General features: G+C 44.7%; 1 protein-coding gene across 2 annotated transcripts in view; it reads left to right on the top strand.

The window, feature by feature from the left end:
* The window catches only part of UBASH3B (ubiquitin associated and SH3 domain containing B), a 61,255-nt gene extending 48,072 nt beyond the window's left edge, over positions 1 to 13,183 (top strand). For both annotated transcript variants that reach the window (XM_061476194.1, XM_061476192.1), the window contains exons 7-14: positions 2,804 to 2,939; positions 3,320 to 3,440; positions 4,196 to 4,318; positions 6,015 to 6,107; positions 6,723 to 6,867; positions 8,011 to 8,117; positions 9,029 to 9,138; positions 9,988 to 13,183. In XM_061476194.1, the coding sequence (XP_061332178.1) occupies positions 2,804 to 2,939; positions 3,320 to 3,440; positions 4,196 to 4,318; positions 6,015 to 6,107; positions 6,723 to 6,867; positions 8,011 to 8,117; positions 9,029 to 9,138; positions 9,988 to 10,125 (973 nt within the window). In that variant the 3' untranslated portion in view covers positions 10,126 to 13,183. The remainder of the gene's footprint in view (positions 1 to 2,803; positions 2,940 to 3,319; positions 3,441 to 4,195; positions 4,319 to 6,014; positions 6,108 to 6,722; positions 6,868 to 8,010; positions 8,118 to 9,028; positions 9,139 to 9,987) is intronic.

Below are 13,183 nucleotides of genomic sequence, written 5' to 3'. Positions count from 1 at the left end.
ATTACAGCAACTCATGGGATCGCTGCTGCTGGTTAGCAGATGGTCATGGTAGAGCCACTGCTGTGTAGAGACCTCTGTGGTGGGACTAGGATCAGGAAGGCTTAGATCTGAGCATTAATTTGAGAAGCAAGATCTCCTATGTATAATTCCCTAGGGAAAAGGACTTGGGGTCAACCATGTTTCTTAAGATACTTAGAAAGATTAGAGAAGCCTGCCATTGGCTGCAGTGAGAATGCAGACCTCACCTTTTGAATAAGGAAAGGCCTCCAATAGCCAGGGCATAAAGAAATGAAAATCAAGACGGATAAGCAAAGTCAATCAGAGTATTTTTATGAAGACAGGAGTTAATCGAGACCCTCCAATATGAAATCCAGCAAGAGCATCCTTTCTTCCCCTAACATTTGCCATCCAGAATGGTCACAGGACCACATATACCGCAGCAGCCTGCTCTAGTGCATTGTTTCTTACAGTGCCTGGAACAGTTTTGAGGCCTAGGGGTTAGCATGGGAAAGAATCACTATTGCAGCAGCAACTACAAGGAAAGCCAAATGTGTTGTAACTCCAGCACCTCTGCCTCCAGACAATCAAAGCAAGGAAATGCCCCTTCCCTGATTAACTGCTGAAGACTATAAATCACCAACTGGAACATGCAATATGAAGCATTTATCAAAAACATCATTACGTACCCGGAAACAGCCTCATTTTACACAACGACTTCCTGCAGGGAATATTAGATTACGGAATGTCATGTAGTCAAAACAATATAGCAAGCTAAGGAGAACCTAAGCAATGCTGCTCTCATGATAGTCAGAGTAGGATCCTTGTGGTAAGAGACGAACGGCACATAGACATGAAAGTAAGCATGGCAGGACTCACCAGGACTGCAGAATCACCTTGCTGCAGGAGATACACCCAACTCACAGTGCTGGCACTGGAGCTGCTGCTGGTAAGCGATGCTGTGATCCTGGGGGCCGGTTTGTGCTGCCTCTGTGCACACAGCCATGTCCCGTTTCCGCCCTGCAGAGGATGAAACAGAAATAAATAACAGCCATGGAGCTTTCCCTCCTGGTCACGAGAGACTGCGTTCTTCCAAGTGGAAATCATGCGCTATTGAGATCCTCACAAGAACACAGCTCTCTCTGGGCTGCAGCACCTTGCAAAATGTTATTCTGAGGATGTAAAATCCCTAATACAGCAAAATCAGATGGCTGGTTCTGCAGGTTTCACCGTGAAAAGGTCGCCCTGTTGCACTGCTCAAGTGAGGCAAAACCTGAACCATGGCTTTTGCAGGACGTGGTTTCTATGACCAACTATTGTCTCAAGAGCTCTGCCAGGCACACAGACCTTCTGGCCAGCACTGTACAGACATACAACAAGAAGGCCTGTACCACAGCTGCAAACCAACAGGCTGCCACACTAAGGCAAGCTTGATGATCTATTTAACAGGGCAGAAGAGGCTTTGCCTTCGAGGCAGAGCTACTGCCCATGAAACCAGGTTGTGTCTTGAGAGACTTCAGGTCTGAATCCTTTCCGTGTCTACTAAAAATAGGAATGGTATCACTTCTATTTTGCAGACCCCAAGGATTTTCTATACACCTAAATTACATTTCTTTGCTAGCATAAGTGGCACAACCCTGCATGATTTCTTCTCATGCCAAGGACTGGACCTGCTAGTAACAGTGAGGAGAAACACTTGATCTCTGATCAGTGCTATAGGTTGGAAACCTGTATCTTCACCTGACCAAATAAACTGGTACCGCAGTCTCATCCTCACATCCTAATTCCACCAGATAAGGGACCACAAACATCGTAGTATCTTTTTTTCCTTCCTTAAACTGGTTCAAATCATACGATGCCACAGAAAATCAGTCCTTCACAAAAAGGCAGATGACCCATTTTTGTTCCACTGGCAGAGGCACTTGGTGTTATTTTAACAGCAATGAAAACCCTGCGAGATTTCATCCTAACTAGGTGTTAGTCAGGAAGCAACTTGTGACATATTTAAGGCACTGAAACCATTTCTGTCAGAGCAAATGACCATATACATTACCTGACAATGTTCTTTTTAATGACTAAGCAAATGTAATCCACACAATCAGCTGAGGGTCAATGCAGCTTCTGTAATGGCCTGTCAGAGTTTAATCCCAGGGCCTCGGTCTAAGTCTTTGAATGTCTGGACACGAGAGCTTTATCCAGAGGGACCATACGCCCCTTGAGGGAGAGTGGGATCTATTATATCCCTTTGGCTACACTTAACTGGAGGCACTAGTGAGCATAAATTCCCATCATAGATGGGAAACAGAACAGACAGCGCTGAAAATAGAGAAACAGCAACCCAGACTGAGTGTGCCATGTCCCTACCAGGGAATTACAAGCTATTTTGTGAGCCCATCATGAGAGGCAGGGCTGTGCCCCAGCTCTCTACCGAGGCAATAGCTTGTGCTAGAAAGGTGAGTGAAAACTCCCTCTAGCCATTAGTTTCCAAACTTTGGTACCTATAACCATGGTAAGTAAAGTGCAGCTGGTCCCCAGATGATGTTAGTGAGCATCTTGTGGCTGTGGGGAAGATCTTGGCCTTAATCTAAGGAAACAGAAAGGCTGTTGAGATGGGATTTGTCTCTTCATGTGTGTGTATCACCTAGCAAGGTGCCCTCTAGGCAGCACTAACACACAGGTAATAATGTAATAACATGACTACAGTAATGATCAGCAGTTCCTGAAGACTACAGAAACATACTTAGTGCAGCCTGAGGACTTGAAGTCCAAAGCATTCCCAAAGCCAACTTCTTCCTATCTTTGGCAGGTCCTACTCAATTCTGAATACTACGTCTTCCCCATGCCTTCAAGCCTTCACTGATGGAGCTCTGGAAAGAAGACAGCAGGAAGACCAAGGACCTGGGGATACGGGGCCACTCACTATCATCTGCCAGAACGTGCAGGTAGGGACCCACATACACACATAGATCACACACAGCTTTAGGGGCAAGTTTCCAGCAACAGGATATTCCCCAACATGGTCTCCTTTCATTGCCTGAATCAGGAGTTACAAGTTAAAGTTCTCTACAGGCTTTTGGATAACACGATAACCACAGAAGACATCAGTGTCCCCACCTGCTTTTAGCGTGGGGCAGCAGGGCCCCATCCTCTGCTCACTTCAGCAGTTTTATACCAGCATAAACTTACCAACTTGAGAGTTTCCTGTGCATTTGCACTAAGGTAAAGCAAGAGGTGCCTGGTCCAGACTCCTGTTAATAAATCAGAGCTCAGAAAACCCCTTGCACTTTGATGAAGATCAAGCATCCTGTAATTTTTCTTCCAGCCGCTGAGAATAACCAGCCAGCCTGGGCCTCAGAAACGCTACCTGTTTGTCTGCAGACATGGGGAAAGGATGGATGTCGTCTTTGGGAAGTACTGGCTGTCACAGTGCTTTGATGCCAAAGGTGAGCCAGCTCTCATGGGTCTCTCAAGCTCTAGGTTTAGATGAGGGAAGGAGCGTGGTGGAAGGATTACAATAAAGTAACATCATCAAAGAGTGCTTTTGTTTGGCAATGAAGTAATCATGTTTGCAGTGAGTACCCAGTGCAAACATTTACTACCAGCAGGAAAACGTTTGGCACAGCTGGCTCTCAGTCCCAAGTGAGAGTTACAGCACCACATGTACAGGTCAGGGTGCCTTTGGGGGCATAAACTGGAGTTTGCAACCCAGTTATATGCTTGAGTTTCAGACTGCAGTTAACAGAGTGTAACTTCAGGCGCTGTTGGCATTAGAGCTGATGGGAAAATTGTCAAAGAAGTCTTTTTATCTATTCTATTTTTTGATGGAAAAAAGGGATGATTTAGAGCTACCCTCTTTCTAAATTACGCTTGAAGAGCTCTGACGTTTTAGCCTCCTGTACAAGTGTAACATTTGAGGTTTCTTTTGTTGTGGGATAGAGATCATTTTCCTTCGGGGAAATCTAAAGATAACTTTACAAACACTAGCCAAATTCTCTGCTTGACTTTGAACTGATACAGCTGCTTAACTTCACCTTGTCAGATTCCTGGTAGCTTTACATGGGAAAAGCTGCTCATAGCCAGGTCCAGGCAGCACCTACGAGGTGCAGATGCTGTGGTAAGAGTAGAAACACGCGTGATGCTCTCTGCCTCTCTCTCATCAAGTTAATTCCAGCAACCACCTCTGATGTCTCCCGCACAGGAAGGTACATGCGCAGTAACCTGAACATGCCCCACAGCTTACCTCAAAGGAGTGGCGGGTTCAGGGACTATGAGAAAGATGCACCCATCACCGTGCTGGGCTGTACGCAGGCAAGGCTCGTTGGTAAGTTGTCCTCAGCAGACAAAAGCACCCATAGAATACAGAAAGTGCAAGGCAGCCACAAAGTGAATACCCTGAGCTAATGGGGTTTAGGTGTGTCAAGAACCTTTGCTATTTTCCTTCACCTTCCGCAGCAACCCCCCTTTTTTCATCAAAGGGAACCTTGTCTCCTGCAGCTGCTACAGCTGAAGCAAAAACAAAGCCCAAAATCTGGGACAGGGTATGAAATCAGAGCCATCAGCAGTGCAGTTGCAGAGCACTGTAAACGTGCCACAGTGGCAGATGCTGTTATTGCTGTTAATGCTGGTGAGAAATGCAGCAGTGTGATGGTCACCTCATGCAAAAGATGCTTCTTCCTTGACTTTGAAAAGCCTGAATTCTGAGCTGCAGTTGGCTACACCTATGTACTTTTATCAGCCTGGCTTTATGATTATATGGCAAAAACACAGTCTAAATTATTTCCAGTGTTCTCCCACCCCACCATCCTTGTCCCTGATTTCTGAGCCTGTTGGTTTGTGTACAGATAAAAAAGCATCTGGTAGTCAAAGAGCACATACTGAGCATTGTGATTAAAGGAGACATGAACTTCACTGAGCAGTACTTAGCATTTTCTCAGATTCAAATCCTTCATAGTACTTGGTGTTGGTCACATTGAAACTAGGGCAGCTAAAATTACACTTGCTTTTTAAACAGAAATAAATCACTGTACCACAGCAGGATGTTCAGACTCCCGGCCACATGGCATCAGGGTTCGCAGCCTGCACATAACAGAAGGCAGATCTGGGAGCAATCACAGCACACTTTGCTGGTATCATTAAATGGGTCCGAGTACGTAACTGCATACGTGATCCAGGCACCATCGACCTGCATGCCAGCCATCTGCAGGCAACTGCTGCAGTGGCACAGACTCGACCTTGAGGCTTGCTGGAGCCATAATTCCTCTGATGACTAAAGCAAATGAGCAGCTTCCCCATAACGGAGGGCTGTTAGAGGTGCCTCTCCTCCTAAATTACCCCACTTCTCTCAAGAGATTTATGGATTGGTTTGACATGGTTACAGCCATCGTTAAACAGACGAAGTCAAGGTTAACAACCCCTTCTTGCTCCCACTTCTTTGTCCTGCCTCTTCTAATATAATAAGAATATAACTCCTTCTTACTACAAGTCTGAGCAATGTTGAGCAGGTTCCTGTTCTCATTCGGTTCCCTTAGCCATTGCAAGAACATTAATAACCCCAGTAGTGGAGTTGATTTTTATCTCATTTTCAGTGATCTTCCACCTGTGTAATGAAATGGTAATTTATACTAGCAAAGAATCGAGCCAATTGAATTAAGTTGGGTTTGAGCTAATTTGAATCATTCTGATTTACAGCTTATAAATGAAATGAAATTAAATTCAAGCTCTACAGTTTCTCACCACACCATTTTCTTCTTGGCTAAATGCAAGAGAAGCAGAAACTGTGCAAGAGCTGCTGTGATTTCTTTGCATACTGGTTATGACACACATAGGAAAATGAATCCTGGCTCCACAGCTGCGCACATCACAGTGCCCTACACTGAAATAAAACGTGATGGGTACACGTATTTCCCAAAACACAAGCAGTGCAGCTGGGAAGCTGTGGCACACGCCCTGCGTGCTGCTGTTGCTGTTACAATGCCGTTTGCCTGGTTTTATTCATGGGTGTTGCAACTTGCTTGCAGGTGAAGCGTTGCTAGAAACTAATACCATTGTAGACTACATCTACAGCTCCCCATCGTTACGGTGTGTACAGACAGCACACAATATCCTGAAAGGTAAGAACCCAATGAGCAGGAAAGGCTGCATTCTCCTCACTTTCTGGGGAAAAACAATGCCAAATGTAAAAGGGAGCCTGGCAAGGGCTCAATGGTAATTCAGGGTAAAGATTATTTCCAAGGGAGTATAACTTACACTACAGCAACACTGCCCATAAGGAACCCTTTTCTAACTGCACGATGTGATAAGTGCTTAAGCAAGTGGTCAGGGTTGGGTTTATTGTGCCCTTGCCTGCTCAGGCTCCTGAAGGGGCTCATTGCTTCATGCTCTCACAATTGCTACCTCTAAGAAACTTGTTACCCACAGTAAGAATAATTTACTGCAGAAACTGGGAAAGGAAACAGTGATTCCCTATGGGACGCCCTGGCACTGGAAATGGCTGAAAACCAGCTCCAAAATACAGTCAATATATTGCATGTAGCTGCTGGCCATAGATTTAAACTCCCTGGCATATCACATGCCAAGTACTTGTATTAAACACTTCATCTTTCACATGAACTATTAATCAACTGACTACTTAGGAAAAGAAATGAATTAACAATCAAACCAGAGTATTAAAGGTGCAAAGTCTTGCTGCTTTCATTGATACCTGGTCTCCTTTCTCCCTTTTCCAGGTATGCAACAAGAGAACAACCTGAAAATCCGGATAGAGCCAGGCTTGTTTGAATGGACCAAGTGGGTCTCTGGGAACACGCTACCTGCCTGGATACCCCCTGTGGATTTAGCTGCAGCAACTCTAAGCGTTGATACAACCTACAGGTAGCAGAAAGGGGAGGGGGTGGAGAGGGTCTTGCATTGCTTTTGGGGCTTGTATTTGAAGTGCTCCGCTGAGATTTTAAATTGAAGCAGTGACTGGAGCTGAGGCTCCTAGAATAAACTCTAAAGTTTTTTAGGGATAAGCAGTCGAAACATTAAGAAAACCAAGGGAAAATGTAAAGAAAAAAAACTACAGGCTTTTTATGACTAGTTATAGCATAAACCACTTGCATTGTGTCTGCAGCTAAAATTCCAGCGCTATGAGGGTATCTAAATAGAAGTCCTTACACTGTATTTATCCCTGAAAGGGTATCATGTGGCTAACACTCAGCAGAGCAGCTGGACCACAGGAGTCTCTGCTTCAGAAAATACATGCCTTCTGGGAAGCCCATAATGACTACTCTCAGCACAAGAAAAGAGCCAGCCCTTGTGTGGCCAGCTGCTTAGGTGGGGGACTGGGAGACAGCCCAGTCCCTTGCTCCTCTCAGCAAGGGTAATTCCTGTAGATCAATGTCAGATCACTGGATGGAGAGAGAAGTTAGGCCTTTTCCTTCCAGCACAGCAGGAAAATACAGCCTTCTGCTTCCTATCCCTCGCTTCTCTAGGCACATCACCTACTCCAGCTGATACAACTGCCAGGCAATTCACTGAACCTCCCTAGCCTGGGAGGAGGCTGTCTAATTCCAGGCATTTCCCAGCAATGCAGCTTTCCAGATGGCCAAAGCAGCAGTTTGCCTCTGCCCTTCACCATCAGAGCATGAGCAGTGAAGAGAGCCAGCATCTACCTTCCCCATGCTCTGTGTTTCTCCCTGTACCTGCCCAGTCTCTTCAAGCAGACACAGATGTTGTCAGCCCACCCTCTAAGCAGAGCCATTGCAGAAGTAATGCAAGTATAATCAGCATGCCCTATGCTGCCACCACAAACTGGTCCACAGTAGAGGAGGCAGTTATCGTTCCCAGCTAACTGAAATCTCTTTATGCAGAGGAAAAACAAACATCTTGATCTTGAAGTATAAAAATCATCACAGTGGTCTGACATGAGGAGATTTGGTGAATTTAAAGAAACATATTTTCAGATGAATCATAGCTTGCACTTCAACCTCGATCACTTCTTCCAATTTACCATACTTGTTTTTCTGCTCACAGACCTCATATTCCCGTCAGCAAGTTAGTGGTTTCCGAATCTTATGATACATACATAAGTAGAAGCTACCAAGTAACTAAAGAAATCATCAGTGAATGTAAAGGCAAAGGTGAGTGTTACCAGTGGGGTGAAAAACAAGACACACTCTTTGGGATGTGAATGCCAGTATTCCTGACTGGTCCTTCCCTCTTCAAGCAGGTGAATCCCCATACTGGTGTCTCTCATCCTCTCTCCCAGAAACACTGGAAACTCCTGTATGCACCAGAACTATGAGTCCAGACATGCTCAGCTTATGAGAAAGGTCCATAAACTTTATGGCAGTAGCAGAAGTGGGATCCATACCCAATGCAAGCTATCTATCTCTCAAGGCAATGAATAAGCCATTTGCACTCTGCTATTACCAGCATCAGATGGGGCATATTCCATCCCCTATCTGAGCTCTGAAATACATTGCCCATTAATACCACAGTGCAGTTCTTGCATTAAAAAACCCTAGCTTTTATTTTTCATTCATAATAAGGAAAAGGAAGTTTCTAAGTTCTGGTGATTCCACTAAGTCACTGATCTGTCTCGACCTTATAAGCTTCTAATAGCTTGCACACAGACCTAATAACACAGTGTGGCATTGGTCGTAAAGGATCCTGGAACTGGAAATCTAAAGCTGTCACTGTGGAAAACCAGCAACTGAAATTAAAGTGCTTGCTTTAATCAGGCTTCATTTTGGGGGAGGAGAAAAGCATTTGCTTCACCAGACAGCTGAAATCTCACTGGATTTCCTGTTTTCTTCAGAAAACCTTTTGAAAACTAAGATTTCAAACCAAGGTAACCATTATCCTGAAAATGAGAAGTGCTCCAAGGATGTTAATAAATCAAGCTTTTTCCCTCCCGTTACACATAGTCTAATTGTGATAAACTGATCCACTTTCAAACACCTGAAATGGTCTGCTTGATCTTGGGCACCGGTCCCTGAAAAGCCGGCTCCTTCTCCCTCCTCAGCCTGTGCTTCTCCCTCTATTTCAGGAAATAACATCCTGATAGTGGCACATGCATCCTCCCTGGAGGCTTGTACCTGCCAGCTCCAAGGGCTCTCGCCACAGAACTCCAAGGACTTTGTACAGATGGTCCGAAAGGTAATCACCACCCAGGAGCAAAGCTTGCTGGCTTCACAAAGAGCAAAGGCATCTGCAATCTGCTTAAGCAGGCAGAGGACACTGCCTTCCCCTCCTCTGGTTGTTCCACCCCGTACTGAGCCCCGTCCATTTCGGAAGTCAGGAGAGTAAAGCAGATTGGTTTAAAAGGCTTATCGGAACCTATACCTTCTAACAGATAGCACGGGATAAGATGCCCACCTGCAAAGGAGCTTCCGGTGACTCCGCTTCCTGCTTGTAGGCGCCAGGAGCTATACAGAGGCTCCCACAGTGCCCTCCAGTGCCGAAAACGCGGTAACCGCAGTTAGCAAGCCGCTTCTGCCCTACGGCGCTTCCCCTCCTCGGTGTGCTCTAAAGAGCTGTTACCCATCAGAGAAAACGACTGAAAATTATAGTGAGGTCTTCTGCCTTCATTCCTTCACTTCACACTGGCTAAGGAGATGGCACTGTTCACTGCCAGCCTTGCAGAGGCTCTCGGGGATACTCATAAGCACATCCGTATTTCTCCCCCATAAACTGTCCTGGCCTTCGGGGTTTAGGACCGTGTCAGCCAACAGGGCATCTTTGGTTTGAGCTGGCCCATATTTAAGCTGTGTTACAAAGGTACAATCTGTCTTTCCTAGTGTTTTACACATAGAATGGTGCACAAAGTCTAGCTGTCACCCCTGGGTCCTACAGTCATCTTTTACAACAGGCTTTGGGGAGAGGGAAAGAGAGAGAAGGCAGTGAGATGCTTCAGGAGCACAGCAGGACATCGGTATTTAGGGGAGCTCCCTCCTTGCCCAGATTGATCCCTGCTCAATGCCTTTATTTCCATCTCTCTTTACACAGATTCCATACCTGGGGTTTTGTTCCTGTGAAGAACTGGGAGATACAGGTGTTTGGCAGCTTACGGACCCCCCCATCCTCCCTCTCACACACGGACCAACTGGAGGCTTTAACTGGAGAGAAACCTTACTACAAGAATAGGCAAAGCTACATGAGCAAGGCAAACCCATCACCTTTCTAAGCGTTGGAGAATGCTCTTCTTTCTTGTGTTTATTGACAAAGTGGGGAAAAACCAGTCATAATTTGTTCAGTGGATCACACAAGCAGCTGTTATAACACATCTCACACAGCCACAGTCATGCAAGAATTCTCACATACAACTAGGCGTATACAAAAGGGAGTGATTTGAGGTTAAAAAATAAAGTGCAGATTGAAGCTCTTGCACATCAGGGAGTCTCTGTTTAGTCAGTAGCTCAGGTAGATTTTCCCACTTTGAATGGAGCTCTAATAATACCAGTAACTATCACTGCCTTCTGCACCACGTTAGAAACAACTAGCGCTATGTAAGAGTTGAGCATTCAGGATGCTGGGGGTTTCTTTCACTACTATGTTTGCAGAGCATTAGCAGGCACGTTCAGGATGATGTGCTGACACCCCCCTTAAACCTAGCCCCCAGATTCTCAGCACCTTCCATGAAGTGTATCACCACCAGCTGGAAATGAGAGTCCAGCATTGCCTCTGCAGGCAGCATCACATTATTCCTCTCCTCCGTTTGAGCACTGTGTTAGGTGTAGTGCTGGGTGCACTGTGGATGCAAGGACTGATTGATGCTGAATCCATGTCAGAAGACAATTCAGGATTCCACATCAGTTACAGGTGAAGTTTGCACATCAAAAGACAGCACAGTTGTGAACCAAGACTGGGAGCAGTCTCATTTAAGTGGAGACGAAATAAGCCTTTTCCAACCAAACCTGAAGGATCTGGATAGTTGCTATTGGGGTTTTTCTCTTATTATTTAGGTTACTGAAATCCACCCTTGTGCACAGAGCCAGCCTCGTTGTTTGTGTCATTTAAATTCCCTTCAGAAGACCTTGGGAAAGGGTTTTCCCTTTCATACTGAGATTTTGTGCTGGTCATCTACACAGCAGTGGCTTTCTGTCCCTTGTGGGCTTTTCTGTCAGGGCTGGTGAGGTTCTGCAGTAAGCAGCTTTCTTCAGGAAGTAACAATGAAATAAGAAAGATGCTGAAATTCAGCCTCTGCTGCATACTTTGGTTTCTTTTCCTTAATTCCTAAGTGCCATCCGTCATAAAGACAAAGCAGAGCTGAAGAAACAGTATGCTTAAATAGAGGAGCAATGAGCTTTAGCCTATTGAGACACTGCTTATCCATAGAGCAAGGGGTAGGATTTGGGGAGAAGGGGAAGAGAAGGGTTTCCATCTGTACTTAAAATCCTTGCAATCACAAGAGGTGCCCTCTTAGTACAACAGCCTACAAGATGCCAATACCAACTGCTTCACAGGAGAATGCAAAATCCAACACAATGGATAGCTATGAGTATAAACTGGCTTCAAAGCAGGTTTCTTCTAGATTAATATTATCTGAAGTCATCAGCTTTGGGTCCAAAAGTTCCTGCAGACTTTTCTGCAGGTCTTATCAGTGTAGATTTGCTTTCAGAAGGTACTTAGAAATGTGTTTAAATGGGATGAAAGAGGTTTAGGCATCCTGCTTGCTTGATTTGGGCCATAAGTCTGAGTATTCCCATAAATAGCATCAAAGGCAAGTTCAGAAGTACCAGGAAAGAAATGCCAGCATCCTAGGTACCTTTCTTCTGTCCAGCTTTTCCATTGCAGAAAGTATTAGGCTCCTCATTTGAAAGGTTTGCGTGGCACGGAAGTTTATATGGTCAACTCTGACAAAGGCTTATTATTCATAGCAAAATGAAAGCTCGCTTTGTGTTGCTTCACCAGGATACGACGGAGCTGCACTTTCAGCAGTCAGAACCAATGGGAAGTGATAAACTGCAATTCCTTCTTCAGTGAGGCAAACCCCTCAGCAATTGCAATGTAACAGGGGTGAAGAGGGCTTAGCTCAGCTTTGTCTCTGGTTTCATTGAGTTTGCCAGGGAGAGGACACCAGATTGAGTCAGCTGAGCGCTCATCCTGTGCAATATGTCCATTGCCATGAGCTGTAACAATAATCCATTATTTATACATTTATGACTATGTAACACACAGCAGGCCATTCGTAAGTGCATTATTATACCAGGGATGTATACTGAAAAGTCAGGGAGATAACTTGGGAAACGACAGAAGAAACTGCTCCCATGCAGTTACACTGCTGTCGCTTTAGTTTTTAACTGTAATTTAAACTACTTTTGGCTGTGTACAGGCGTTCTGAGGAGCCTTTTCTGCCTTGCTTTCCTCCATGCTTACTCACTGCAAATTTGCAAAGGGTGTAAAACTAAGTAGTAGTGATGACAATCACACCAAAAGCTAATTTGGCTAATGATGCATGTGTAATCCTCTGCAGTGCTTTTTGTTGCACGCTTTGGGCCAGGAAGATGTTATTTGAGGCAACAAATACTGCCTATACGAAACAGCAGAGGCTGCTCAGGTCCTGCTGCACTTAAGCAACGTTACATGGGGTTTATTTAGACAGGAGCATGAAACAGAGAGGGAACATAACCTGAATGCACAATTTGAATATTGTACTAGCTGATCTTTGCATATAGCAAGTAACGTAGGAAAGAGTGTTCTGTTTGAGAAGGTAGATGTTAAAATACTCTCCTCTTAAAATATATATATATTTTTTTGGATGTTTGAGAAAGTATTTTGACAATTGTAGTCTTATCTCAAATTAGATTTTTCAGGTGTCAAGAATCTCAGAAGAAACCTTATTTTCTTGTAGCATTTTGATTTCTCACAGGAGTAGCGTGTTGAGTAGTCTCATGTCGATACGGCTCATTGCAGGGAAAGAAAAAGATGTTCCTTTCTCATTTTTAATCAAGATTTTAAGAATACAAAACAATTGCTGCTTCACCTTCACTCCATTGCTGCTCATTAATGTGTATTTAATGTCACTTCAGTGTTTTGTCCCAGAAGAGTATTAACCTTGATCTATCTAAAGCACATGCAAGTCTTTCCCTTGCCTTCACTGTGAGCTTCATCAGATCCCAGTAGGTTAATTAGGGTACAGGAGGCAAATAGTTCCCAGATTTTCCCCTCTCTTCCCAATTAAGGAATAAAAAGCTTGAAATTG

The sequence above is a fragment of the Pezoporus flaviventris genome, unplaced genomic scaffold (assembly GCF_033815535.1).
Source record: "Pezoporus flaviventris isolate CSIRO_AGI_PZ_B2104156 unplaced genomic scaffold, CSIRO_AGI_Pfla_v1 ptg000093l, whole genome shotgun sequence".
Taxonomy (NCBI): domain Eukaryota; kingdom Metazoa; phylum Chordata; class Aves; order Psittaciformes; family Psittacidae; genus Pezoporus; species Pezoporus flaviventris.
This window is presented reverse-complemented; position numbering and strand designations above follow the sequence as displayed.